At 41.7% G+C, this 28,000-nt stretch overlaps 1 protein-coding gene, 1 long non-coding RNA gene and 1 other non-coding gene across 6 annotated transcripts; 2 read left to right on the forward strand and 1 right to left on the reverse strand.

The window, feature by feature from the left end:
* The first annotated feature begins 888 nt into the window (after positions 1 to 888).
* LOC129520034 (uncharacterized) lies at positions 889 to 12,367 on the forward strand. Of its 4 annotated transcripts, XR_008666465.1 has the most exons (4): positions 889 to 1,006; positions 1,854 to 1,931; positions 6,738 to 7,011; positions 12,284 to 12,367. It is a non-coding gene; the product is annotated as an uncharacterized LOC129520034 (long non-coding RNA). The 4 variants fall into 4 exon arrangements; XR_008666463.1 differs by lacking the exon at positions 889 to 1,006 and having other exon boundaries at positions 1,671 to 1,931; XR_008666462.1 differs by lacking the exons at positions 889 to 1,006; positions 1,854 to 1,931 and adding an exon at positions 5,936 to 6,646.
* On the forward strand, positions 1,298 to 1,382 carry TRNAR-UCU (transfer RNA arginine (anticodon UCU)). The gene is given in 2 exon segments: positions 1,298 to 1,334; positions 1,347 to 1,382. It is a non-coding gene; the product is annotated as a tRNA-Arg (tRNA).
* Positions 11,351 to 27,995, reverse strand: DNTTIP2 (deoxynucleotidyltransferase terminal interacting protein 2). Its single transcript, XM_055340932.1, has 7 exons — positions 27,517 to 27,995; positions 25,098 to 26,734; positions 23,075 to 23,213; positions 19,495 to 19,590; positions 17,791 to 17,955; positions 16,309 to 16,418; positions 11,351 to 12,840 (listed from the first exon to the last, which is right to left on the reverse strand). The coding sequence occupies exons 1-7, from the start codon at positions 27,664 to 27,666 to the stop codon at positions 12,747 to 12,749; spliced, it is 2,391 nt and encodes a 796-aa protein (XP_055196907.1). The 5' UTR covers positions 27,667 to 27,995; the 3' UTR covers positions 11,351 to 12,746.
* Between the last annotated feature and the right edge of the window lie 5 nt (positions 27,996 to 28,000).

The raw sequence follows: 28,000 nt of genomic DNA on the forward strand, positions 1-28,000 counted from the left end.
GATACTTCCTAGCGGGGAGTCCCTGCACAAGTAACTTAGCGTCTCTCCGCTGCGGGGTCCCTTCTTTACAAGGGCGACGACGGTGCCCACCTCACAGCGCTGTGGTCGGAGAAATTAGCTTAGAGCAGGGGAGACGCCTACCACACTCGGGTCTGCCCGGGAGCTCCCCTTCCCTCGTCGGGGCGGCGGACACTACTCTGTTATAATTTAACAGAGCTGCGGCGGGTCGTTCGGGCTCGCGCGGCCGGCGGGCCGACCTCGAGGGCGCGCGCGGCGCCGGGGCCGCAGCTGCCGGGGGCGGGGCCTGCGCAGCCGCGGGCTGAGGGGAGCGCGCGGCCCGGCGGGCCGTCGGCAGCGGTTGCCTAGCAACCACGCAGCGTTTACTTGGAGCGTCCACTTCCAGGGGCCTGGGGGCCGCGCCGATGGGGATTCCCGCGCCCCGAGCCCCCCCCCCCCGCGCGACGCCCTCACCCGCCTGCCTAGAGGCGACCCCGCCGCCGCCCGGGGAGGCCCCGCGGCCGCGCGCAGCCGCACTCGCATGCTCCCGGCGCTCCCACGCGCGCGGCCACCCTCGCGGCTGCCGCCCACGCCGAGCGCCCGGCGCGCGGGCTGGGGGCGGCTGGCGGCCCCGGGGCGAGCCCTCGGAGGCCGCTGCGGCGCGGGGCGCGTCGCCCCCCGCAGGCCCCCAGGGCCCGGAGGCCTCCGAAATTCGGCTCCGGGTGTGTGGGGGGCGAAATGCAACCCCCACCCCGTTTTACCGAACCCTGCGCAAATAAAACACGCACAAGCACGCACACAGACGGCGCCGCGGCCCGGCCGGGGAAGAGCCGCGACCCGCCAGCGGCCGCCGCTCGAGATCGGCCGCTGAGAGGTGCGACGTAAGTGCCCGGCGCCTCGGCCCGGCGCCTCGGCCCGCTGGTTCCGCCTCGCGGCGGCCGGGCCCGGATCCGAGTCCGGGTCCAGGTCCGGGTCCGGGCGGGGCGCGGCCGGCCGCCGGGGAGAGCCGGTAGGCGGGGGCGCTCGGGGCAGGAAGGGGCCGGGGCCGGAGAGCGCGGGCGTGGTTTGTCCCGGGCAGGCCGGGGGCCGGGCCGTGGCCGCCCTCAGATCGGCGGGGGCCGGGGCCGGCGGCGAGGGACGGCCCCTGCGGCTCGCACTGGGTGGCGGCGGCCCGGGCTGCGGCGCCCTGGCCTCGGCTGCGCGGACGGGCGGCCCGGGGAACGGCCGAGGGGGCGGTGGGAAGGGCGCGGGGCCGTCGCCTCTGGCTTAACACAGCAGATGCGCCGAGACTCCAACAGGTGGCTCCGTGGCGCAATGGATAGCGCATTGGACTTCTAGAGGCTGAGGACATTCAAAGGTTCCGGGTTCGAGTCCCGGCGGAGTCGCAGTTTTTTCCCTCCCCCAAAATTTATTTTCTGACGCCATCATTTCCCTACTCCCTCTTTTTTTTCCCCCAGACGGTTGAGCTGGCCTCTCCTCCTGCCCGCGGCGTCGGCGGCCGCTGCCCAGCCGGCCGGCTCCCAGCCCCGCTCCCTCGGCTCCGTGGCTCGGGGTCCGGGCCCGGCCAGGCCTCGCGGTTCGGGCCCAGCGGCGGCCCCCGCGCTCCCGGCTAACGCCTCGTGGCCCGGAGCGCGACCGTGACTCCGGGGAGGCCGCGGGAAGGGTGAGGGGCCTTGGCTGCGCCTGGCCCTGCGCCGCGCTCCGCGGACCGACCCTGCAGCCCTGCGGGCTTCAGAGTCCTCACTACCGGGGTCCTGCCCCCCGAGTGGGGTCCTGCACTCGAATTCAGTCCTAAGGGGAGGGAGCCCAGGAATCTGCATTTTTTAAAAATTAAAATGCACGCTGTTCTCGCGCAGGATTGCAGTGCGTTGAGGTCCGAGGTCCACCTGCCCGTCAGCTCTTCCAGGCAAGCACCGTCATCTGACGACTCCCAGGTTTGCGCGGGATTAGGGTCCCACCTCTCTAAATGCGAATCAGTGAAGGCACGAGTGAATGGGATTTTCAGGATTCAGTGTAACGCCCTCTCTGCCAAAGAATGCAGAATCCAGAATTGGCAAAAAAAAAAAAAAAAAAAAAAAGGTACAGAGAAAAGTAAACATCGCTGTTGTCCCTGTATCTGACTTAGCCTTGCAATTCTCTCTTAAAAGCTATTCGTGAAGATGGTTGCTTGGAAATATTTTCAGATTTATTTTAGGCACATGTCACTTTTTTTTTTTTACATGTCACTTTTGCATAATATTGTCTCCATGTTGGTGGAGGTTGGTAGAGGTGACACACGATTGGTCGTAGGCTATGCTTTTTGACCTCCTAACACAGGTGGAGCTGCCTTGTTCCATTGTGAATCTGCACATTAATGATTCAGCAGCCCCCAGTAGTTGGCTCATTGAGGCATAAACTATTTTCCTGTTACGATGCTTCGGTGATCATGTTTGTTCTTACACTGTTGTACACAAGTGCGAGTGTACCCGTGGGATGGATTCTAGGAAGTTGGATTGCTGGGTCAAAGGGTAGTTTGTGCGTTTTTTATAGATCTTGCCACACTGCTCTCACAGAGATTACACCTGATTGACCAGAGCTGTGCAAGAGTGCCCATGTCCTCAGGGCGCGTGACTTACCAAATAGGTGAAAAATGGTGGCTGCAGTGTCAATTCATGCCTTTTATTATGAAAGAAAGCTGAGCATTTTTTTTATATGAGGACTAATCTGTATTTCTTTTTTATGACATATCTATTCTTCGGTTTTCAGTTTTCTATTGCATAATTGGTCATTTTCTTACTGGTTTGTTGGAGTTTTGTTGTTTTTTTTTTTTACGTATTATGGAAACCAATGCTTTATGATATGTGTTAGAATTGTTCTTCCTCAGTGTATTTGCCTTTTGATTTCGTATGTGATATTTTATTTTATTGCCTTACAGAAATTCATATATTTGGATTTATCAAACTTTTTATGGCTTCTAGGTTTGGGGTTATTAGCACTCATTATTAAATAATTTCATCATGTTTTATTTTAGTGTTTTATATGGTTTTATTTTTGTACTTAAATCTTCATTTCATCCAGAATATACTTTTGTATAAGGGGTGAAGTGGGAATTTGGTCCCAGAATTACTCGTAATGAACACATTTCTTCTCTGTACTCATTTATTTGAAATGCCACTTTTACCATTTTCTAAATTTCCATTTGCATTTGGGTTTCTGGAGCATTTCTATTCTGTTCCGTTGATCTGTCTGAATTCTGATTCACCAGAACAGTGTGTCTATATCTAGGGGCGCCAGTCCTTTCTCATAACTTTCTTTGAAGATTTTTTTCCTCTCATCTATTCTTGAATTGTTTTTTTCCCACATAACAACTAGCATTAATTTAGCATTTGTTATATACCAGGTAACGTTCTAAGTGCTTTATATATTTTTAAGGCATTTAATCCTCCTGACAACCCTACCAGGTAGGTATTATCCTATCCCCCTTTACGAAAGGAGCATCTGAGACAAAGAGGTTAGGTAACTTGTACAGGAAGATGCAGCTAATAAGGAGCATGCCAGATTGGCTGGGTCTTTGGGTAAAACTATAATTCTCCATTGTTTTTTCACACGGGCCTTAGTTACAGCTAGTCAAGTTCTAATCTTAGGAGATGTTTATGTTGGATTCATGTTTTTTATAGGTTAATATAGAGAGAATTGAACTATGTTGCATCTTTCTATTAAGAGCAGCAGGGGCGGGCAGATAACACACATGCTTTCCCATTTATTCAGTCCTTCTATGCCCTTAAAAAGTATGTTAAATACACACACAGACACATATATCTTATTAGTTAACTTTAGATAGTTTATCTTTTTTGATAGTTTATCTTTTTTGTTGGGATTTTTTTCTTCCATTATATTTTATAAATGATTATGGTTTGTATATAAGAAGGCTTTTGATATATATAATAAATTTATATCCAGCCATCTTAATTTAATTATTTTACTATTTAAAATGATTTTGCAGCTCCAAACAGTGGGATACCACTTCACATCCACAAAGATGGCTGGAATAAAGATAGACAATAACAAGTGTTGGCAAGGATGTGGAGAAGTTAGAACCCTCATAGTTGCCAGTGGGGATGTAAAATGGTACAGTCTCTTTGGAAAACAGTTTAGCAATTAGTCAAAAATTTATACAGAGTTACTATATAACCCAGCAATTTCACTCCTAGGTATGGTATATACCCAAGAGAAGTGAAAACATATGTTAAGACAAAAAATTGTACATTGTTGTTCATAGTAGCATTATTCTTAATAAACAAGAAGTAGTAGCATTCTTTTTTTTTAGTAGCATTATTCTTAATAAACAACCCATATGTCCATCAGCTGATGAGTGGATAAACAAAATGTGGTGTATCTATCCAATGGAATATTATTATTCAGCAATAAAAATGAATGAAATACTGATTCAGGTTGCAACATGGATAAACCTTGGAAACATCATGTCAAGTAAAAGAAGCCAGTCATAAAAGACCACATACTGTATGATTCCATTTATATAAAATATCCTAAATAGGCAAATCTATTGAGACATAAAGTAAATTAGTTGTTGCCACATGCTGGGGCTAAGGGGAATGTGAAATGACTGCTAATGGGTATATGATGAGATTTTTGGGGAGTGATGGAAATGTTCTGGAATGAGTAGTGGTAACTGCACAACTCTGCATATCCAAAAACCCAGTATACTGCACACTTTTAAAGAGATAAATTTTCTGGTATGTGAATTTTATCTCAATTTTTAAAAGGAAAAGTAGTTTTTTCAGTTAACTATGTTGTATTTTCTGGAAACATATCACCTACCCACAAGTAATTATATTATTATCTTTTTTTCTAATTCTTAGGCCTCATTATTATATCTCTTGTAATAGCATTTGATAGTATCTCCAGAAAATGTTAATTTTTGGATAATGGTGTCAGTGGACTGAATTGTGCTGCTTCTGACCATTATAGGAATGCTTCTCCATTAAGCATGATGCTAGCTTTTGGGATTGGTGCACATGCATTCATTCATACACCCACACACACTTTATCACATTAAGAAACTATCCCTACTTGTCAGTAACCTATGGAGGTTTCATAGGTTTCACAATATTAACAGATATTGTGCAGTGTATTAACAGATTTTCTAATAATCAACCCTTCTTGAATTCCTGAAATGAATCTACTTGGTTGTGATGTATATTTATTTTAGTATTCTAATATTTTGCATATTTTGTGTATTTAGAAAAATTGACATTTATCTACCATAAATGCAGCATTATTTAAAATGGCCCCAAACTAGAACAGATGGTAACTTATGGTGAATATTGTGTAATGTATAGAATTGTCAATCACTGTGTTGTACACTTGAAAATAATATATACCAACTATACTCAATTAAAAAAATAATGAATGTTTGAAGAAAGTATAATAGAGCCTTATAATTGAATACAATGCAGACCTTTAAAAAATGAGGACTCTCATGAATAAATACATCTTTAAAAAAATGAAGATGTATATATACTGCTATGGAAAAATATCCAAGACTATATGAAAAAAGCTAATATGAGAATGAGCATGTTTAACATGATTCTACTTGTGTTAAATAATGCTAATAATGATACTAATAACGTGTGTATTACTATGATCGCACGTGCATAGAAACTTTCTGTAAGCATATATAGTTAACAGTGCTGGAGCAGGAGGAGCAGTGATGGAAGGTCTTCTTTTTAAACTTATATCTCATTATAATGTTTGAATTTTTTCAAAATAAGCCAGTCTTATCCTTGTAATAAAAAAGTCAAGTTAAAAAAATAAAACGGAAAACAAAACCTAATACTAATGATGAAAGAAAAAAAATTTTTGTCTATTCCTAGATCACTTTCAAATGGGCAGCTCTGATACTGCTTATCCATTGAAGATTTTCTGAATTGCATTCAACATTTATTGACTCCTTACATTTTACAGTATGCTGGCTCTCAGCCATAAGTGTACCTTTTAGGAGCTCCCCCTGTTAGGAGTGGAAACACTAAAACAAAATGTCTCTCTGTAGTGATTCCAGCAGGTATGGTGTCCTGAAAGCCTTGTACATGTCTCTAGGGTTTTACCCTAATGGCAGTGGGAAACCACTGAATCAGTTTTAGGTGGGAAGCAGTGTGATTAGATGTGTGGTTTCTATCTCCACTCTGTAGTGTGGATGCCTGGCTGGAAGAGTGCAGGATAGGAAGCTGGAAAGACCAGGGCACTTGGAGTTGTCTGGGTAAGAAAATGAGGCTGGAACTAGGAAGGTGGTATGGGGAGAAACCCAAGGCACAGACATTTGAAGGATAGGCAAAGAAGGAGTTTTTCAAAGAGTCCAAGAAAGGGCAGCTGGAGAGGTGGGAAGAAAACTAGGAGAAAGTATTCTCTCCAAGAACTGATGGAACAGGTTGCCTCTAGAGAAGGGAGTTGAGAGGAAAAGGAAAAGATCTCATATTTTTCTAGATGCCAGCAAGTTTATGTAGCTCTTGTCATTTAATTATTCTCCAGATCCTAATTAGTAATAATTATCTCCATTTCACAGATGAGAAAATTAAGATGCAAAGATGGTATGGGAGTAAAGTGAAAAGACTAGCCTAGGAATGATGAGCAAATGTCTGCTCTTCTGAGGCAGGTAGGAAGAGAACAGGGATAAAAGCATGAAAGTGAAGGGAAAATTAAAGGTGTTTATTTTGAAAACCTATTTTCTTTGTGCTCTTTTACAGCTCTGCCTCACATACCCAGGATTCCAGGCGGGTATTGACCTTGGGAGTTTCCCCAAGGAGTGGAGACACTCCTATCTTATCACTGCCTGTGGTCCATACAGACTCTAAAGACCAGAGGCCTGGAAGTGGTTTCATTCCAGCTTCCTCCTGATCTGGGGTCTTCTACATCCATCAGCGCTTAAAAAATATTTTATAAGCTCATTCATCTTCAATTTGACATGTATTTTTGAGTACGAGCTTTATTCAAAGAACCACATTGGAAACAAATACAAAGGTGAGTGAGATAGAGTGCATTTTCTTAGAGTTCACTCTAGTGTGGGGCAGGGAGCCAGGGATGGATAATCCCATTAATTAGGATGGGCTTTGGCGTGAGTGGCAGGAGACTCAAAGTAACAATGGGTTTGGAGAGATGGAGGTTTCTTCCTCACGTGAAAAGTTCAAGCACTGGCAACTACTTGATCATGAGAGATCCAGGCTCCTTCTCATTCTTTCACCTTAAAATGTAGCTTTTTCCTGATGTTCCAAGAAGATTGCTCCTTCCTTGCCATCAGATCAATATTACTAGTTAGTGGGGAGAAGATAAAGGGACAGAGCCTCACTTCAAGGTCACTCTTCTCTGAAGGAGAAGACTGCTTCCCAGAAGTTGCGCCTACTGCTTTTACTTATGTCCCATGAAGAGGTGAAAAATCATAGCTTTTTATTCCCCTCCCAGATAGCCACAATCTCAGGTAAAAAATCACGTGTTCTGTAACTGGTGAAGAAAGGAAAAAAGTTCAGTTTTTGTTGGTGATGTGGAAACAGGTATACAGATAGCTATAGTGCAGGTTAAAGTAAGTGTGACAGAGTTATACTTACGAGCTCTGACCTTAGGCAGATTACTTAACCTCTCTGTGCCTCCGTTTCTTCAGTTATAAAATGAGGGTAATAGTAGCACCTATTTCATAGGTTTACTTAAGGTTACCTAAATTGTTATATATGTATATAATGTTTCATATGTACATACCTACATAAATGGTTACATAAAAACCAGCTGTATTTGTAAGTCCTTAGAACAGTGCCTGGCAGTTAGTGTTTGTTAAATACAAATATTTTTTTAAAGCAGTCAAATGGGAATTTCAAGAATATACACGTCAGTAGAGAAAATCTGATAAAACATTGTATGAACTGTAGACTGTTCTGTGATGCCTAGAGATGACCTCATTCCTTCCCTGGGCACACACCCTCCACAGAGTAGATGCTCAAGATGCTGGCTTCTTACAAGTTTGAAAGGTAGCAGTGTTTTGTTAGGTGGAAGAGAAGCAAGGACAATTTTAGGTGCAGTTAATCGTATGAACAAAGACATAAAAGGTGAAAACTCACCGTATCTGGCAGTCGCTGGAATACCTAGTATTCAATATATGTTCACTGGCTGAACAATCTGTTATCAATAGTTTTGTTTGGCTGAAATGTAGCGTTGGGTCCAGGCAAAAACATGCATCACTCTAAAGAATTTAATATAGGGAGCTGTTACGCAGGTGATGGACGTTTTAAGTGTAGGCAGCCCAGAGACTGGAAAAGTAGGAAACCTCTCACCCCTAGCGCCAAAGGGACATTAGGAGATGGTGTTACCAGAACTCGGAAGCCTGGGCCATCCAGTGGTGGAGGGCTACGTGGTAGGGACTGGGAAATGGCGGAACCATTGGATTTCCCAACCCAGTCTAAAGCAGAGGGAAATACCCTCTCTCTCCTCCTCTGGCCCTCCTGTCCTAGGTCAGTGCCTTACTGGGAAGCCAGTTGAATCTGGGAAGTGTAGTTTTTTTGCAATCCAGAGTAGAGAAACAGGCAAATGACCAGCACAAGTGAAGTAGGGGTACGAACAATAGGGAATATAAACCTGTGGTGGCATTATTTCCTATCTTAGAGGGTCCTGAATGCCAAATTTTGAATGTAGGCATTTCTGCATGTTTTGTCAGGCAGAAGTGGGTAACAGGTTTTTTAAAAAAACAAAAAACAGGAAGTCTCCATTAAAAACTGTTTTAGGAAGCCTTCCCTAATGGGGAGGATGGAGAACAGGGAAAGAGTAGCTTCCCTCTGAGTACCTGTCATGTGCCAGCACGGTGCTAGTTAGGTAGTCATCTCAGATTCTGGGTATGAGGTTGAGATGACTTTGTGATACCTGGAAGGGCATATTAATTATTTGGAAACTTGCATCTGGAGCAGGGGGTGTAGAGATGTAAGGAGGGAAACTCTGGAGTCCACTGTAGAGAGGTAAAGCAGAAGCTGAAGGAGACAGAGGCCAAGATAGCAAGTTCTACAGTATAGAGAAAGGTAAGAGAGCAGGCAATGTGGGAATCCAGGTGGTAGGCAGATAAAGAAAATCTGTGAAGGAAAAATAGCAGCAAGATAGAAGCAGACAAGCTTATATTCTTACAGATTGAGAAGCTGAAGTTTCATGGTCAGAGACCTGTGTCAGATGACATTTCTTGGCCAAAAGGTTGGGGTGGGGGGGGGACACTGAACACTTGGGATACATGTAGGAAGTTTCTGTAGACAGGTGGGGTCATGAGGAGTTAGATGGCCTTAGATGTTCTAGGCTGGGTAAGCAAAGTTGGAGACAAGATGTCTGCTGGGGGGGGGGGCGGGGAGTGGGAGTTGGGGGCCTCTGGGAGAGTAGAAATATGCTGGGTCTCCTATAAGCTCTTTGGGTTTGGAGGCTGTTTTCTTCACTGGTGTACCCTGGTGGTTAAATAATCTATAGAACTCAATTTTGTGGTGACTGGCTGACTTGCAGACTGAATGAATTTGGTGGGAAGTAGTCATAATTAAATAAAGGAACTGGGGGATCCCTGGGTGGCGCAGCGGTTTGGCGCCTGCCTTTGGCCCAGGGCGCGATCCTGGAGACCCGGGATCGAATCCCACATCGGGCTCCCGGTGCATGGAGCCTGCTTCTCCCTCTGCCTGTGTCTCTGCCTCTCTCTCTTTCTCTCTGTGACTATCATAAATAAATAAATAAATAAATAATAAAAAAAATAAATAAAGGAACTGTAGAGGAGCAGTGAAAGCCCAGCCAAGAGTCTGTAGCTTATGGTAGTTTTCCAAATCTCAGTAATCTAGACAGATAACAGTGGATATTTCCCTGGCTGGGCCTGGCAGGTGACAGTAACAGAAAAAAATTGAGGATAGACATGGGACACACAAAGAATTTTTAAATGTCTGACCATTGTTCCAGGTTAGGGAGAAAAATGTATCCTGATGGGGTAGAGGATTGGGAGTATAAGAATGGCTGAAATGCTTGAGATCCAGAGTTCACCATCTTTGGGGGTGGGGCCCAGGTGTCCATATTATTGAAGCCACCTCAGGTAATTCCAAAGTGCAGCCAAAGTTGGATTAGAAGGCTAACAGATTGGGATACTTAGTTCAGAATCTTGACCTTTGAACAAGCCTAAAGCCATTATAGTGATTGGCTGAAGTGGAGTGGAAAGGAGGGTAACTGGAATGGACACTGAAATTTGAGACTTGATATTGGAACTAAATCTAACCAGTCTTCATATCCATGTTTCATTTTTTTCTCCCCTTAATGAACAAGACCTCAGAATTTCAGTATGTTACATGAGGTGTGAGGTCAGGATTTGGTGCTCAACTTACCAGTCCGTCCTTTGCAGCTCTGGTTGTAACCAAAGAGCCAGAGGAAGGAAAGCACCGCTCAGTATATAGCTGGCAGAGACCCCGACTGTAGGGCTTTTCAGATAAGCTGCGAAGGAACCTTTGTTCCCATCATCCTACCTTTAGTAGAGAAAGGTTGGCTTAGGAAAGCCCCAAGTCGTTTCCCACCTTCTTTGGCAGAGCACATGACAGGCCCACCCTAACAGAAGACTGACTGCGGCTGATTTCTGACCTATTACAGCATCTCTCTTCGCTTGTAACAATACAGCCCGGTATCCTGGGCTCACTTCAATCTAGTTAGTGACTCCTTTTACCTCAGGACAAGCAAGGAGGCAGGTAGAGTACAATTTTCTAAGTAGCTCTGCATTCAGCCCATTTAACCAGGCTAGATAGAGCCTTCAGTGCCACACAAAGTGTCTGGGTTATCTTTTGGTTTTATAGCAATTCTGTGCTATCCTGAAGAAAAATTTCACATGTCCCCATATTTTTAGAAGAGAACAATACAAAGGTGCTAATAAGCATGTTGGGGAAGGGTCTTAAACCTTCCAAATCTACTCAGCTACTAGGTGAGTCAGTGACCTCATTTGATTCATGTAGAGCACATTACTCAGCCAAGCCCTGACCCACCAAATGAGGATATATTATAACTCGGTGGTGGTTCTGAGTCAGAGTTTTGGGGGATAATCGGTTATGCACTGTTACATGGAACATACACTATCCACCACCCATTGCCTTCCTAATGTTAAGTATTTGCTGAGAACTTTTTCCATTTCAGGACCTCTTTCCAACTGTTCTCTAACTTCGTATTTACTCAAGTTCATTTTGAGGTTTCACTTCTTTGATAAAAGTGATCAGCTATGACATTTAATTATAGGTCATGCTATTTAACCCTGCTTCTTGGAAGCTGTTTGTAATTCACTTCTTCTTTTAACTTGTGTAAGAGAAGACTTGCATTTTACATTTTAATTAGATGCTTGGGGAACAGAAAGCATTCTTTTATTTTAACCCTTACTGAAAACTTTCAATAAAATGTTCTAGGTTATCACTCTGAACAACAGTTGTCAGTGATGGAGAGACTGAACTGAAAACATACCTGGACATACCTCAGAAATGATATTAACATTTTTGTCATCTGATGTTTTCTTGTAACTTACTGTTTCTAAGAGTGGGAGCCCATCAATTTATCCCAGTTACTCAAGGTTGTACCGAACCCTCCCTTTTCTTTAAAACCCTCTCATTTTGATATTCTTTCATAACAGGTCCTTTTTTTACCCAGTGGAAGGCAAAACTTAATATTCTTGGAATAAAAGTTTTTCTGTAAAAGAATAGTTACTGATACTTGCCTGACTCCACCTACAAATGTCATTGTTACTATTACCATGTTGGTTATGATCCCAAGCAATAAATAGAAAATAGGAGATTTTATATTTACTGAAATCCCAAGGAAGCAGTTTGCTGGGAAAACAGAAGTTCCATAAATAATGACATTTAAGGAAGAACCCTTTAAGAAGCATTATGAGAAATGGCCAACACTCTTTGGGTGCCACAAGCAGGTTAGCCAGGATGAGTACTTCTGCCACTGGAGATGAAATAAACTGAATCACTTTAAAATTATTCCTGGCCGAGTTAAAATTATGCTGATTTAACCTAATTCACCTGGAATACAACACAATTGGGATATAATTAATCTTTCCTCCTGTTTTAATTGCTAAGGAGAGAAAACAGTTCTGCTTTGTGTACCTTTACCCCAAACTTTCTTGGAAGTCTTAACTTTTTAAGTCTTTCTTTATAATTTCAATCAAGTTATAACTTTCATAACTTTAGTTCTTCCATTATATACCAATATATATTTGCTCCAAGAATACTTTGGTTTCAACCATGACTTTTATACTTGTATCAAGCAGATCTCTATATCCCATCTTCACCAATTTTCTGGACCTGAACTTAGAAAAGGGCATTTCTGGTCTACCATCTCCCTGCACACACAGGTGAGTTACAGTATTATTCAGCTTTGATTATGTAATTTTCAAGTTTTCTGTATACGTTAACAAACTTTATATTTTCTAAATGTTTTTAAACTCAATTTTCTTTAAATAACCAAGTGTTGAAAACTTTACAAAAATGTTAATCATCTTAAAATGGTCAAAGTTTTCTTTTTCTTCCTCAAAGGGTCTAATAGGCATGTGTGGGTCTTCTGTAGACACACCTGTTTTTATCTCGAGGGATATGTGACTAATTCTCCCTCTAGTCAACTTTTTTCAAACAGGGCCAGTCCAGTCTATATTAGTGTGATGATGTTAATTTACAAAACATCTTGAGTAAATAAAGGGAGATGTAAAATATTTAGTATGGCTTGCTCGGTGAATCTTAATTGCGAAATTTTTTCTTCTTTCGAAACTTCTTTCCTGCTGCATTTGCTGCTTTTTCAGCCATGATCTCCGCATACTTCCTTCGGTTGTACCTAAAAAGAAAAACAAACCTTTAAGTTCTAAAGTATGACCTTAGAAGTTATGTAATGGGTGTTGTGGTGGGGTGGTGTAACTTCTAAATCTCAAAAACTTTTTTGCATTTTCACTATTTTATCATATTTGTACTAAGTTCCACCATGTGGAACCATACTTGGAGCTGAGGGACTGAGCAGTGAACAAGACAAAACCATAGTCCCTATCTTCATAAAGCCTGCATAAAGCCTTCATAAAGTCTAATGAGAAAAAAGTGACAACCATAAGGGAGGGCTTTTGAAAACTTTCAGCCACTGGAAGTCCATGAACCATTTCCAGTTAACAGATGATGTTAAATGCTTTCAACATTTTTGTAGAATGAAAATGTAAAAACAGCAGACTGATGTAGAAATAGGTATGAGGCTCCAACTATCTGGATATTAAAGAGACCTGCACCAAATCATTTTTGTTTTGGTCATCAAAATATATGTCAGTGTGATATGTGATATGATTTTATTTTAAAAGGAATATTTTTAAAGTTTCTTAATTTTAATTTCCATTAGGGTAAATATTGACAAATGTAGTCCACAGAAGCTCAAAAGAAGGGCTTATCAGTACAACTGATTAGGAAAAATTAAAATTCTTTAACCATATAAAACTGTTCTAGACCACTTTCATGGTGTTACCTAAATCTGTTATTACTAAAGCCGAGGGATTAGCTAATATTCTCTTTAAAACAGAAGCTGGGATCCCTGGGTGGCGCAGCGGTTTGGCACCTGCCTTTGTCCCAGGGCACGATCCTGGAGACCCGGGATCGAATCCCACGTCGGGCTCCCGGTGCATGGAGCCTGCTTCTCCCTCTGCCTGTGTCTCTGCCTCTCTCTCTGTGTGTGACTATCATAAATAAATTAAAAAATTAAAAAAAAAAATAAAACAGAAGCTACTTGGGACACCTGGGTGGCTCAGCAGTTGAGCGTCTGCCTTTGGCTCAGGGCGTGTTCCCCGAGTCCTGGGATGGAGTCCTATATTGGGCTCTATGCATGGAGCCTGCTTCTCCCCCTCTGCCCATGTCTCTGCCCCTCTCTCTCTCATGAATAAATAAAATTTAAAAAATAAATAAAACAGAAGCTTCTTAAGCCTTTTACAACTCTACAGCCTACTGAATCCCACAAGAAGTCAGTAGCACAATTTACACACATTCTAACAAACCTAAGATTACATTAAAAATGAAACAAAACCAAGTCAAATGTGTTCAAACTTAAGTGACATCAAATTAACAGACTGCTGTACACATGAGATGTTACATATGAATCCAATACTGACCACCAATCAAAAAAACATAACAGATACACAAAATAGAGAGGAATCTAAAGATAATACTAAAGAAAGCCATCAAACCACAAGGGTAGAGAACTGAGAAAACTATAAAAACAACCAGAAGACAATTAAAATGGCAATAACTACATACCTATCCGCAATTACTTTAAAAGTATTTATTTTGCATATTACAAAAATCATAAGCCAACAAACCCATTTATAGTAGGCAATATAAAGTTTCCTTTTAAAGTAGGCAGCACGGAAATAATACAAACATTGTGAAAATGGTACTCAGTGACCGAAGTATGGGAACAATGAGCTAATAACACTACCTCTAACCTGCAATTTCATTTGGTAGAGTTTCATTCTACCAAATTTCTAATTTACTCCCCCAACTTCCTCAGGCTATTATTTTTTAGTGAAAGCCCCATCAACACTGCTGTGACTTCTAAGATTGCTATCATTAAGATTACAAAATACAGGTCAATTTTTAACCAAAATATACAGTTAATAAACAAAGAGTCAGCTTGTACCATGCCTGTGTGGGGATGGAAAAACAACAGGCTTGAGAGATAGGAAGATGAGAGAGACTGACAGTATGAATGTGTGACTGAAGGAGGAGGTGTCAAGGACTTGCTAATGGGTGGATAGTGATAGTGTTCAGTCATGAGAAAAAGGACACTGCGAGAGGATTAGATTGTACTGGAAGACTGGGGTCAGAAAAGACCAAGTGAGCTGTTAGAGGTGCTTGTGAGAAAACCTGGGACAGCAGCTGGATATTTGGGTCTGGACTCAGGAAAGATCTGGACTAGACACACTACATTTGGAAGCCAACAGTATACAGGTTATAATTAAAGCTTGTGGGGGATGAGATTTCCAAGTAATGCATAATTCCAAGTAACAAGTAATAAACTTCCAAGAGAGTAATAAGCAAGCAAAGAACACTGCTTATTTCTAAAATGTTTACCATTACCCAGACGAACTAGGTAACTTACGTAACACTTGTGTTAAATTTGTTTTCCATGCTGACAAAGTTTTTAAAACCCTTGATTTTTACTTTGGCTATTAAACCATCTGAAGATCAACAAGGGTTTCTAATATGAGGTATGCTTTTAAATCTCCTATAATATATACATAGCTGTTTAAATGCCCCCATCTTAAAAAAAATCCTTCTCTTCCATACTACTAGCCTTGCCTCTCCCCCCGCCCCCCCTTTCCAAACTTCAAAGAATTGTCTCCAATTGTTCATTTTCAACTCACTCTCCAATCCTCTCCAGTCTGGTTTCCTCCCCAACACTCCTCTAAAACTGCTGGCAAGAATGCTATGATCTCCATGTAAATCCAAATAAGTTTTTAGGTTTTTATAAAAATTTAATTTTATTGGGATGCCTGAGCGGCTTAGCGGTTGGGCGCCTGCCTTCGGCTCAGGTCATGATCCTGGGATCTGAGATCGAGTCCCACATCGGACTCCCCATAGGGAGCCTGCTTCTCCCTCTGCCTGTGTCTGTCATGAATAAATAAATAAATCTTTTAAAAATTTTTAGTTTTATTTAATTTCAATTAACATACAGTGTATTATTAGTTTCAGAGATTATTAGTTTCAGAGGCCAGTGATTCATCAGTTGTATGTAACACCCAGTGCTCATTACATCATGTGCCCTCCTTAATGCCCATCACCCAGTTTGATCTCTCAACAGCATTCAATCCTATTAACCACCACCTCCAGTTTCTATCTGCTCGTTATATTCTCCTTCCTTGGTTTCTGTGACACCCTGGTTTTCTTAATGGCCCCTTGGCTATTCTTTCCTAGTCTCCTTTGCAGGCTCACCTTCCTCTAGCAGTCAAGTATTTTCAAGCTTCCATCTAAAGCAGTGGTTCTAAACTGGGAATGCTTATGCCCCACAGAGGACATCTGGAAATGTTGGTAGTGATTTCTGTCACAAATTGGGGATGGGGTGCTACTAGCATAGAGTGGGTAGAGGTCAGAGATGCTGTTAAACATTCTACATTACACAGGACAGTTCCCCCTAATAAAGAATTATCCCATCCAAATGTAAATAGTCCTGTTGAGACACTGCTAAAGCATTTAAAAGTTACCTGAAATTTTAAAGTTTATGTATATTCTAAAGGAAAGCATGCAATAATATGAAGTGAAACATGAATTTCTTTACCTTCTGAACTCAGAATCAGCCAGCAGTTCTTCCACAATAGTTCTCTTCCTTTGTTTTTTGGGAATTCGCGAATGATAGAAGTCAGCTGGATTGTCAACAATGGTTCCAATCTACAAGCAATTGATTGAAATAAGTCATGCAATACTTGAATGCTAAGTTGCTTTCATATTTCAGGGAAGTTCTAACAAAGTATATTTATAGAAAGGAATGGAAACCCTAACTTAAATGATACCAATATTAAAGTTAGTTTTGGCACTTTTTTAAAAGCAAAAATAAGTCACCTATTCAACTGGCACTGGGTACTACTAATGACATTTCCTTAGAATTTATAGGAAAGCCAAAAATCCTTTTATATTACATATAACTTAGTGCTAGGCAGGACAGTAAATTCTTGATGAACAGTGTAACTAGAAAAGTGGGACAGAGAATATAAAATTCTTTAGTCTCCCAATTTAATAAACTTGACACATAATTTCTATTACACACCTATTTGATCTCCTAGGTTATCATGAATGCTACCAGCATAGAACCTTCTTAGGAACTACTCTGCATTTGTTCATACATTCAACCAAGTAAAATTTACAGTGTCCACTATGTGCCAGGTACTGTGTTAAGTGGGAAATAAAGAATATCCGAGTCCCTGCCAGCAGGGAGCCCATAGTCTTAAGGAAAATCCACAGACAAGAAACTAAAAGACTAAAGCATAACATATTATGCTGAACAAAACACTACAGATGCTCTGAAAAAATAAGTGACCAATTCTACCTAAGGGAGGTCAAGGTGCCTCCAAGTATGTTGTAGCTTAAGAGGGCTATGTGATAAAAGAGCTAGTAAGTTGGTCAGAGTGCAGGCTGTAGAGACTCTACCCTACAGGTCATAAAGAATCATTGAATATATTACTGAACAGGAGTGTATCATGAACAGACTGCTTAAAAAAAAAAAAGAACAGATGACTTGGCTACAATGTGGAGGATGGACTAGAAGGGAGATCAGACCTGGAGGTGAAGGACTATTAGACTAATTCAGATAAGTGACAAGAAAGAAGAACAAAATGAAGCTGACAGCTACTAGAGGGTGAATCAACTGGATTTTCATCTGAAAACACTTTGAAAACCAACTTTTAACTTATTTTCAGCATTTGCATGGGGATTCCCCTCTATCTGGAGAAGAGTTTGGGACAAATGATTCCCTATTTCCTCCTCCATTATGTACTGGTTCTTGCTGTTAGGCTAATACTATTCATATGTGATATACCCAACTTAGAGATCCCATTACTTTAGAGGTATGACCTGGAAACTTAGTTACCACCATTATAAGCTGGTGGCCAAAAGGCTGTCTGATTTGGGTTCTGCCCATTATTATACAGCCTCAGCATATGTGCACTGTAAATATTCACCTATGTTAAGGGTCAACAGAAAGAAAACTAGTGTTTTCCAAACTAAAATCCATCGAACATCACTGCCATTATTATTTTTTTCATACCTGGAAGTACTTGGGGAAGCCATCCCTATCATTTTTCTTGTAAAACCTTTTTGGGTCCATGCTAGCTCTCATCTTCAGTGCTTTGAGATCATTTTTTAGTTCATTTGTCAATTCTGGAGCTTTCATACCAAACCAGCCATCACCTGCTGTTTTCTGTCGTTCTTTCTGAAATTCAGATTTCAAAAACAATTAAACAGAACATTCTAACTTTAATAAGCATTGTATAAGCTATACCTCATTCCCTCCAAAATATACAGAAAACTTTATGAATAAAAAATAAATGAAAGGGCAGCCCCGGTGGCGCAGCGGTTTAGCACCGCCTGAAGCCCAGGGCGTGATCCTGGAGACCCTGGATAGAGTCCCACGTCAGGCTCTCTGTATGATGCCTGCTTCTCCTCCCTCTGCCTCTCTCTCTTTCTTTCTGTCTCTATGAATAAATAAAATCTTAAAAAAAAAAAAAAGTTACTATACATAACAAGTTAATCCCCAGATTCACTTTTCATAAAAGAAATTAAATCATGGTATTTTCTTTGGTAAATTAGGCATAGTACCATCAGTTTCATAAATGAGGTCTCCTTAAAATTTATTTTATTTTTTTAAAGATTTTATTTATTTATTCATGAGAGAGACAGAGAGAGAGAGAGAGAGGCAGAGACACAGGCAGAGGGAGAAGCAGGCTCCAGGGAGCCCAATGCGGGACCTGATCCTGGGACTCCAGGATCACACCCTGGGCCAAAGGCAGGTGCTAAACCACTGAGCCACTCGGGAATTCCCCCTATAATTTATTTATTTATTTTTATCTTAGTAAGAACTGCTGACTTGCTGGGAGAACAACACACAACATCAATTTTTATTGTGCAATATAGCCTACACAAGAGAGAATGTATAAAAACATTTTCACATCTGGAGCTTCTATGTAAATATTAACATTTTTATTCAGTCACCGGGTGACTCAGTCATTTACCCCAACCAGTTCAGAAATTTCTATCATTTCAAAAATTTAAAAAAAAAAAAAAAAGTCTATTCTTTGGGAAACTCTTAGCAAGTTATTCAGTTTTATTTTTATTTCATTCATACATTATGGAGTGTCTACCATGTACCAGCATGCTCCTCCATATTAGTGATGAGACATTACTGGAGCACCATCCTCAAATTTTCTTCAAGCTCTCTTGATAACTTTTTTACATTTATTGAAATGGCAGATGAAAACAATCCTCTATTTTCACAAAGGAAAATAGTTTCCTACCTTCTCATTGGGAGACTACAGAGACCTGGGTTTTTAGGAGGAGATTTGCCTCCTAAAGGATTTTTTTTTAAGATTTTATTTATTCATGAGAGACACAGAAAGAGAGGCAGAGACACAGGCAGAAGGAGAAGCAGGCTCCATGCAGGGAGCCCGACGCAGGACTTGATCCCGGGACTCCAGGATCACGCCCTGGACCGAAGGCAGGTGCTAAACCGCTGAGCCACCCAGGGATCCCCTGCCAATATATATTTTTAAGATTTTATTTTCTTAACTAATCTCTACACCCAATGTGGGGCTAGAACTCATAACCCTGAGATCAAGAGTCACATGTTTTACCGAATGAACCAGCCAGGTGCCCTGAAAGTACATATTTTTATATTATACAACTATGTTGTGTAAGCTGAATGTATATAGTCAAACACACCTTAACAACCTAAATAATAAGTCGCTCTACTTACTCTGCGTTTTTTCTGAAGTTGATGCTTTGATTCGCTATACGGTGGGACACAGTAGTTTTTTTCAAAATCAGGAGTAATGACGGCTTTCTGCAAAAGCTTAAAATATTAAACTAGTTTTAAAATAGTATCAGAATATCATAAAATTTTTTCCAACATCTTTTTCCTTATAAGAGAAACATCTCTCACAATGAAGACTACTCCAAATACATTAATCCACTTTATACACAATCATGCTACTACAAAGTTGTTTCAGTCCTTAAGTTTGTAAATTATAGCACAATAAAAATGTTTTAGAAGGCAAATTGAAGGATTATTTTACGAAACTTCATTCATCTTAAATTTCTTTTTCTAAACTGAATCAGCACACATCAGATTTATATTAATGTGTCTAATTTGTATTTATTGGTTTACAACCAGCCACTTGCATCAAACAACTGAAAAATAGTCAACAAGAACAAATGCTATAATAGCTCTTGAAATTTCTGAAAACGAACAAAAACTCTAGGTCTTTAATAAATCCTTTTGATGTTGGTTAAACAGCTTCCTCGGATCTAAGAAGACTGTATTATTTTAACAATGATACAGATTTGATTAAATAACATACTTTCTGTCCTATCAATGAAATAATTCTATCTAGACAGATATCTTTTTGTAATTCAACAATATCTTAGATGTTCTTTCAGTATCAATTCACACATAGATCAACTTCATTCTAATAGCTGTTATGCTCTACAATTTTTCTTCTGACATTCAGTTTAAGTCTCTATTAAACCATTAAACCTTTTTCCATTAAACACTGCAAACATCATCTCTGCATATTTGATTATAAGATTCCAAAATGCATCAACTTAAATTTTGACAGGTAGGGATCCCTGGGTGGCGCAGCGGTTTAGCGCCTGCCTTTGGCCCAGGGCACGATCCTGGAGACCCGGATCGAATCCCACGTCAGGCTCCCGGTGCATGGAGCCTGCTTCTCCCTCTGCCTATGTCTCTGCCTCTCTCTCTCATTCTGTGTGACTATCATAAATAAAAATAAAAAAAATTTTTTTGACAGGTACTACTAAATTACCTTGTATTCAAGTAATATTAAGTCCTACCAACAGTTAATCAGTGCCTTTTTCTTTACATTGCCACCAACACTGGGTTTACCTTTTTGTGTGTTGTCACTGATGCCTCATGGCTATTTTCGTTTGCTGTTGATCACCTTTTTTGTGTATTTATTAGCTATATATTAAGTCTTCTACAGGAGATGCCTGTATTTTCTGGAGTTCTTTTTCATTTACATATGTCATTTTTATTAATTTGTAGAACTGTATTTTGTATCTTAGTGGAATTAACCTATGGTCTTTAACTTGTCTTTGTTAAGGTATTAACTGTGTAAGTTTTAAAACTTTGTGTGGTCAAACCTGTTAATCTTTTTCTAAATAACTTCTCATTTTTTGTATAGGATGAACCAATATTGTCATAATACTGTTTATGTGACTAAAAAGTGCCTAACGGTAACTAGTCATCTCCCATAGAGTATGAACTAAAGATTGTTCCATAGCCCTCAACACAGTTCACAGAAATACTAATTTGGCCTGTAACAATTGAAATTATCAATTCAGAAATCCCCAAATCCCCTAGAAGTTTCTGGGTAGTAGAGCAGCAGTCTAGATTTTCCTTTGACTCAGAAATAAGAACAAGGTATTTATTTAGCAGATTAAGAGCATGTTGCATGTCAAGTACTATAGTGTGCTTTAGGACAGTGGTTCTCAACTGGGAGCAAATGGCAATGTTTGAAGACGTTTTTGGGGTACGTGTGGATGTATGTTTATGTGCAGAGCACTTGGGGTGGGGGGTGGATGCTACTGACATCTAGTAGGTAGAGACAAGGGATGCCACTACATACCCTACAATGAACAAGACATCCTCCTCACAACAAAGAATTATCCAGCCCAAAATACCAGTATTGCTGAGGCTGAGAAATCCTGTTTTAGGAATATAAAGCTAAAAAACAGTAAAATTATAATTCTAATATGATCAATAATGAATCAGATTGATACTGGGTGTTGCAGAAGCACAGAGGAGGTGGTGCAGAGGACTAGAGTCAGAGAACATTTCCCATAGGCAGTGATGTATGATCTCTGCACTGGCTTGGGAAAGAGCAGGGTATGTTGGGACGCCTGGGTGGCCCTGTGGTTGAACATCTGCCTTCAGCTCAGGGTGTGATCCCAGGGTCCAGGGATTGAGTCCCATATCAGGGTCCTGCAGGGAGCCTGCTTCTCCCTCTGCCTCTCTTTCATGAATAAATAAAATCTTTTTTAATTTTTATTTATTTACGATAGTCACACACACACAGAGAGAGAGAGAGAGAGAGAGAGAGAGGCAGAGACATAGGCAGAGGGAGAAGCAGGCTCCATGCACTGGGAGCCCGACGTGGGATTCGATCCCGGGTCTCCAGGATCGCGCCCTGGGCCAAAGGCAGGCGCTAAACCACTGCGTCACCCAGGGATCCCAAATAAAATCTTTAAAAAAAGAAAAAGAGCAGGGTATGTTCAGGGAGCTACAGTGGTCTTCAGTGGCAAGAACACGGCAGGTGGACAGAGATGAAGGTACAGAGGCACTCTGAATGTTCTGAGGGACTTAAATAGAGTATCATGGTCAGGTTTGTGTTTTGTTGTTCTGAAGTGGTATCTACCCCCAACATGGGCTTGAACTCATGACCTGGAAATCAAGAGTCACATGCTCTTTCAACTGAGCCAGCCAGGCACCCTTTTTGGTGTTTTTAAAAAGAGAAATCTATCAAAAGTATAGAGAGTGGCTTGGAGAAAATAAGGAGGCTACTCCAATAGTCTAGATGAAAAATAAATGTCTATACTATACTAGCCAGTGACAGTGGGGTGAAAAGGAGAGAACGGAGTAGAGAGTATGTAAGCAGCCACATCCTCTAGGTTCAGTGATTGACTGCAAAAGGAAAAGAGAGTTTGGCATCATTAACCAGGCCAGAGAATAACTAAAGTTGCTGGTTCAGGTAGGGAAGTGAAGGAGGGCAATTAGAAAGGTCAAGTGCCTGAGCACATCTGAATAAACAGTTAACAGACACAACAGAATTTAAAGACCTGAAGGGGCAGCAAGGCTAGAGAATACAGATTTGGGGGAAGCCATGCCATGTGATTAAAGGTGAAGCTTTGGATGAGGTTATCTACCCTGTAATTCCCTTCTGAAATTTTATGTGTGTGCACATGTATAGTTTTCCTAGTGGGGGGCGGGGGGAAGTGGGCACTCACAATTTTCAGATTCTCAACAGCATCCAGAATAGTTATGAACTAAAAATATAGCAAAAGGAAAAAAAAAAAAAAACAGCCCTTAGAATAACTAGTGGGTACAAGAAGAATGCTGGCCTTGTATTAATTTATTTTTCCAAGTGTCATCTTTTATAGCTAGGACTTTAAGGGGAAATTAGAAGTAGGCTTTTTGGTTTCACTGTAGGCTAATGTGTTTCAGTGCAGGAAAATTAAGTCTCTTAACAAGGACTAATTATGTCTAGAAGTGATTGGTTAGTTGTATAAAAACCAACAGGACACTCCATGTAACTTACCTCATTTTTCTTTTTCTCCTTGATCTGTGTTAGGGTTCTCTTGTTCGACTGTAGTTTGTTTGCATTGAAATTAATATACAAACCACCCAACTGCTTGATACTCATACCAGGGTCTATGCTGCTGCTTGTCAACTTCAGACTGAAAAAGAAAGGATCACTTAAAGATCAAATAATCAAACCAAAATGTAAACAACTGAGATTATATTTTTAAGATCACTTTTTTCTTCTCTCCCCTTTTAGTGCCAATGACAAGAAAAAAAAAAAAGAGGGGATCCCTGTGTGGCTCAACGGTTTGGCCTCTGCCTTTGGCCCAGGGTGTGATCTTAGAGTCCCGGGATCAAGTCCCACATCGGGCTCCCTGCATGGAGCCTGCTTCTCCCTCTGCCTGTGTCTCTGCCTCTTTCTGTGTCTCTCATAAATGAATGAATGAATAAAAATAAAATCTTAAAAAAAAAAAAGAGGATTAAGACCATACAATATGCCAGTAGACTTCATAGAGGGATTTTAGAAAGAAAAAAATTGCAGAGAAGAGGAGATACATCTGGCAATTCAGCTCAACTTCATATACAGGTAGTGAGTTAATAAATGTACTACCTCCATCTCTAAAATCACTAAAAGACTTGCAGGTTATCCAAACTTAGAATGTTTTTCTGGGTGACTAAGGGCATTTGGTAATGTCTCTAAATCAGTGACTTTTAAACAATGTGAACAGGTGAACAACTGTACTTCCCACTGGAGGTTTCCAAAAATACACAAGTCATACCTCATATCTACCAAATCAGTTGGTTCTGGGCTCCTGCTATAAGGAATTTCTACTTTTACATTACTGAAAGGTTCTTTTTATAAGCAAATACATTTCGACTTCCAGTTATTTTCTTCCCTATTTATTCATATAAACTGAGTAGTTAAAAGCTTTTGATCAATCTCCAGAACTCATTCTACTGCAGTGGTTTGGCAGTGATTCTCAAACCTAAAGGTACATTAGAATAATCCTGGGAAGGAGTGTGGCTTTTAAAAAATAAGTATGCTTTAAAAAAAAAAATAAGTATGCTTGAGGCTAGCCTCAGAGATTTGTATCACTGGCTCAGAGATCTGTATCATTGGCTTAGAGTGAAAACCGAGCATCTGTTAATGTATAGACCCTCTCCAAGGACGTCTGTATTTCCAGCGGATGCACTGCCACCACGGCCCTATGCCTAAGAAAAACAAAAACAGAAAAAAAACAAAAAACAAAAGAAACCACCCCAAATTTATCACTTTTCAATGGGTGATAGATGGGATTATAGGTGATTACTTTTCTCTATTTTTCAACATCTCTACAATTAGCATCAAGATAAAAATTTCTTTCCATTTTATGTTGCTCTTAACAATCATGCAGGAAAACCTTAACAGATGATTTCCAATAGATCACTGGTGGAGAAATATGACTAACCAATGCACCCAAAGACTAGGGAAATGCTGGATAAAAGCGCTCATGACTAACCAATGCACCCAAAGACTAGGGAAATGCTGGATAAAAGCGCTCTTTTTTTTTTTTAATTTTTTTATTTATTTATGATAGTCACACAGAATGAGAGAGAGGCAGACACACAGGCAGAGGGAGAAGCAGGCTCCATGCACTGGGAGCCTGACGTGGGATTCGATCCTGGGTCTCCAGGATCGTGCCCTGGGCCAAAGGCAGGCGCCAAACCGCTGCGCCACCCAGGGATCCCCTAAAAGCGCTCTTCCATAAAGAACCTGACAGTAATTTTCTCAATTCCTGTGTATATTTTTATGGTAAATCAGCCATTTGAAATATGTATCAAAAATTTACTTTTAGGGGATCCCTGGGTGGCTCAGCAGTTTAGCACTTGCCTTTGGCCCAGGGTGTGATCCTGGAGTCCCAGAATCGAGTCCTGCATAGGGCTCCCTGCATGGAGCCTGCTTCTCCCTCTGCCTGTGTCTCTGCCTCTCTCTCTGTCTCTCATGAACAAATACAATCTTTTTAAAAAAATTTACTTTTAAAAATAAAGGTAAAACTTACAGCTTAGACTTTGTGCTATTTAGTAAGTCGTCTTCATCACTAAACTCATTTCTTTCATGGTCTGATGGTTCTTCACTTTCTTCATCCTCTTCCTCCTCTTTTTCTTCCTCAGTGGCAACCTCACTTGCCTTGTCTCTCTCATCGAGGTAAAAATGTTTATCAGTACTCAATCCAGGAGTTGTGTCAATTACAAACAATGCATTGTCACATGACATATTTTCTGATTCTCCATTTAATGACTCCTTTTGACCATTATTTTCAACATAACACACAGTGTCCTCTTCATTCTCACTGTTTTCAGACTGTTGGCTTTCATCACTGCTGAGAACTAAGAAAACAGAATCACCTTTGTCCAGGGATGCGTGGAACTCAGACTTGAATAGTTTGGCTTCACGCTCAAAATCTACATCCTTTCCTTCATTCCCGTCTTTGCTGATACTGGTAACCGTGCACTCTTCTTCATCTCTACCACCATTACCAAATTCTGTGAAGTCACCTGTTTTTATGGTGCTCTCTTTCTCTTCATTCCATCTGTCCACTTCCACCACTGCAAATGTTTGAGCTAATGATTTCATTATAGACTCACAGTACAGATTTGAGAGTTCTGATGTGGTTTTGTTACTTTGGGGGGTTGAATGCCTTTGAGAAACTAACCCCTGAATGCCAGTGTCCTGAGGTTCAGAAAGGCTCTCCAACTGATAATTATTCTTATTTATTTCTTTTTCCTCATCTAGTATTCCTTTGGCTTCTTCATTTAAATTCTTACAATTCTGTTTTGTTATTTCTTTCAGAGGTCCAACACTGGGCTGTTTTTCCTCTTTTATATTAAAACGGCGTTTTTGCACCGTTTGTTTTTTGTTTGAATTTATGTGGTAGGAATCATCATCAAAGTCATTATAAATTTCATTATTATAGAAATCTGGCTCATTTATCTGAGAAACAGATCTTGCTAGTAAACAGGTTGCTTGTCTGGTATCTGAATCCTCTGAATTTATAGGTGTTTTTATGATATGCTTTTCATTTTCTGGTACAACATCATTATCTTTTTCCTCAGTTTGTGCCTGTAGTTTCTTCTGCATACTTCTCGTTCTCATAGTTGCAACTCCAGAAAATGAAGAAATGTTTGAGTTTGATGATTCAGCATCAGAAATAGCTTCTGTATGTAAATCTTGGCTTGGATCTGTTACGGATTTAGCCTTACTTCTTCTGGTCCTTGTAGATTTTAATGTAGGCACCACAATTCTAGAAATACCCGAGACATGTGATTCAGCTTCAGAGTCATCGTTTTCTTCAGTAGGAGACTGATGTGCTGGTGTTATTTTCGGCGTTTTCTTAACACTGGGCACTGGGGTGCATGCAACTAAGATCTGCCGTCTCCTAGTTACTCTTAAAATGAGATCCTGCAGCTCAGACACAGAAGAACAATTTGACTCTGCTTCAGAGATCTCTCCATCAGTACATGGTTTGTTTATTTCAGGTAATGAGACTGTAGTTCCACTCTTCCTCTTTCTGGTTTTAGGAGTTCTAGAAGCTGGACTTTGTTTCCTAGTGGTTTGTGATTCAGCAGTAGTTGGGTCGACAGGTAGACATTCCTTCCTGCCTTTTGGATGTGTGTGAATTCTTTTAGCAGCAGAAGTCTGTAAGCCAGAACAAATACACTGTAATTTAGATAGGGCTGGAACTAGGGTAAAGTGAACGAGGCACTCCTCTCAGGAGCAAATTTTAAGACGGTACTAAAAACCTCAGTAAACAAGATTAATACAAGAACCACCACCATCACCATCACCATCAACTTAAAAAGACAAACAACTAAATACTAAACACTGGATCCAACATTGCATTTGCAAGGCCTTGCCTCACAACAACCAGTATCCATGATCTTTAGTAATAAAAATTAAAAACATATACTGGATCTGACTCCGCCTCACTCGCCTCACCCAAGACCTAGATCTAACCGCAGAATCCGAGCCGGCGGACGCCCGGAGCCCCTGGTCGCCGCCAGGGGGCGTCACTGCAGCCATCCCCACTCCAGAAAAAAGCGCTGTGGGCCACGACCAGCTTCCCACGTGACCACGGGAACCTTCTCTTCAATACCCTCACACTTGGTAGCCGGGGTGAAGCCTCCTTCGTACGGTTTTAACAGGTTAAAGGGCCTCAGCATCACGAACGTGAACTATTCAGCAAGTGACCTGGCCTCTCCGTTCCAGGCCTGGGACCGTCTTAAAAAACCGCAGCGAGGACCGAAGAGGAAGCTACGGGCTTGGCCCTGGGCCTGGAGGCGGCAGCGCGCGCACGCTCGGGCTCCCTCCGCCGCTCCGCCTCGCCCCGCTCCGCCTCGCCCCGCTCCGCCGGGCCCTCCCACCCAGGCGCCGCTCCGGGAGGCCGCGGGCAGACGCGAGGGCGCTCTGCGGTCTCCTACCTTCTGTGGGGAGTCTTCGGCCAACGTGGCCTTCCTCGCGGACGGACGCCGCCCCGACCGGGTCACCACCATCCTGCCAGCTCGCAGCCACCTCGGTCTGCCTCCGTTCCGGCGCGCCGGAAGTGCGTCAAAGAGGCGCCTCGCCCTCATCTACCGCGAGGATCCCGGGAATAACGAGAATCTCGTCCCGGCCTCCGGCCCGCGGGCCTAGGTCGGGGGCTCGAGCTCGAGCCGAAGCCGCGGTTCCGGGCGCTCGGGGCGGCGTCTGCAGCGCGGTGGGAGGCGGGCCGGCCGCCGGAGCCCGCGGTGACGGAGGGCCCGCGTCCCAGCTTCCACAGACGAATTGGAAGGTCGCATCTTCTTTCCAAGACCAACCATCCTCTCCTGCGTTTGGTCCTAGAGTAGTCGTGGGTGTGACCAAAGGATGGGTTTGCATTATGTAGAATACCTTTTTTTTTTTTTTTTTTTGCAACGGCGTAATCTT

This window comes from Nyctereutes procyonoides, unplaced genomic scaffold (genome assembly GCF_905146905.1).
Source record: "Nyctereutes procyonoides isolate TBG_1078 unplaced genomic scaffold, NYPRO_anot_genome, whole genome shotgun sequence".
Taxonomy (NCBI): domain Eukaryota; kingdom Metazoa; phylum Chordata; class Mammalia; order Carnivora; family Canidae; genus Nyctereutes; species Nyctereutes procyonoides.

Coding starts and splice junctions, on each gene's coding strand:
- DNTTIP2 (XM_055340932.1), bottom strand. CDS start 27,666: ATGAGGGCGAGGCGCCTCTTTGACGCACTTCCGGCGCGCCGGAACGGA. Junction 23,214..25,097: donor AATAGCACAAAGTCTAAGCT/GTAAGTTTTACC, acceptor TTTCTTTTTCAG/TCTGAAGTTGACAAGCAGCA. Junction 17,956..19,494: donor AACTTCAGAAAAAACGCAGA/GTAAGTAGAGCG, acceptor TCTGAATTTCAG/AAAGAACGACAGAAAACAGC.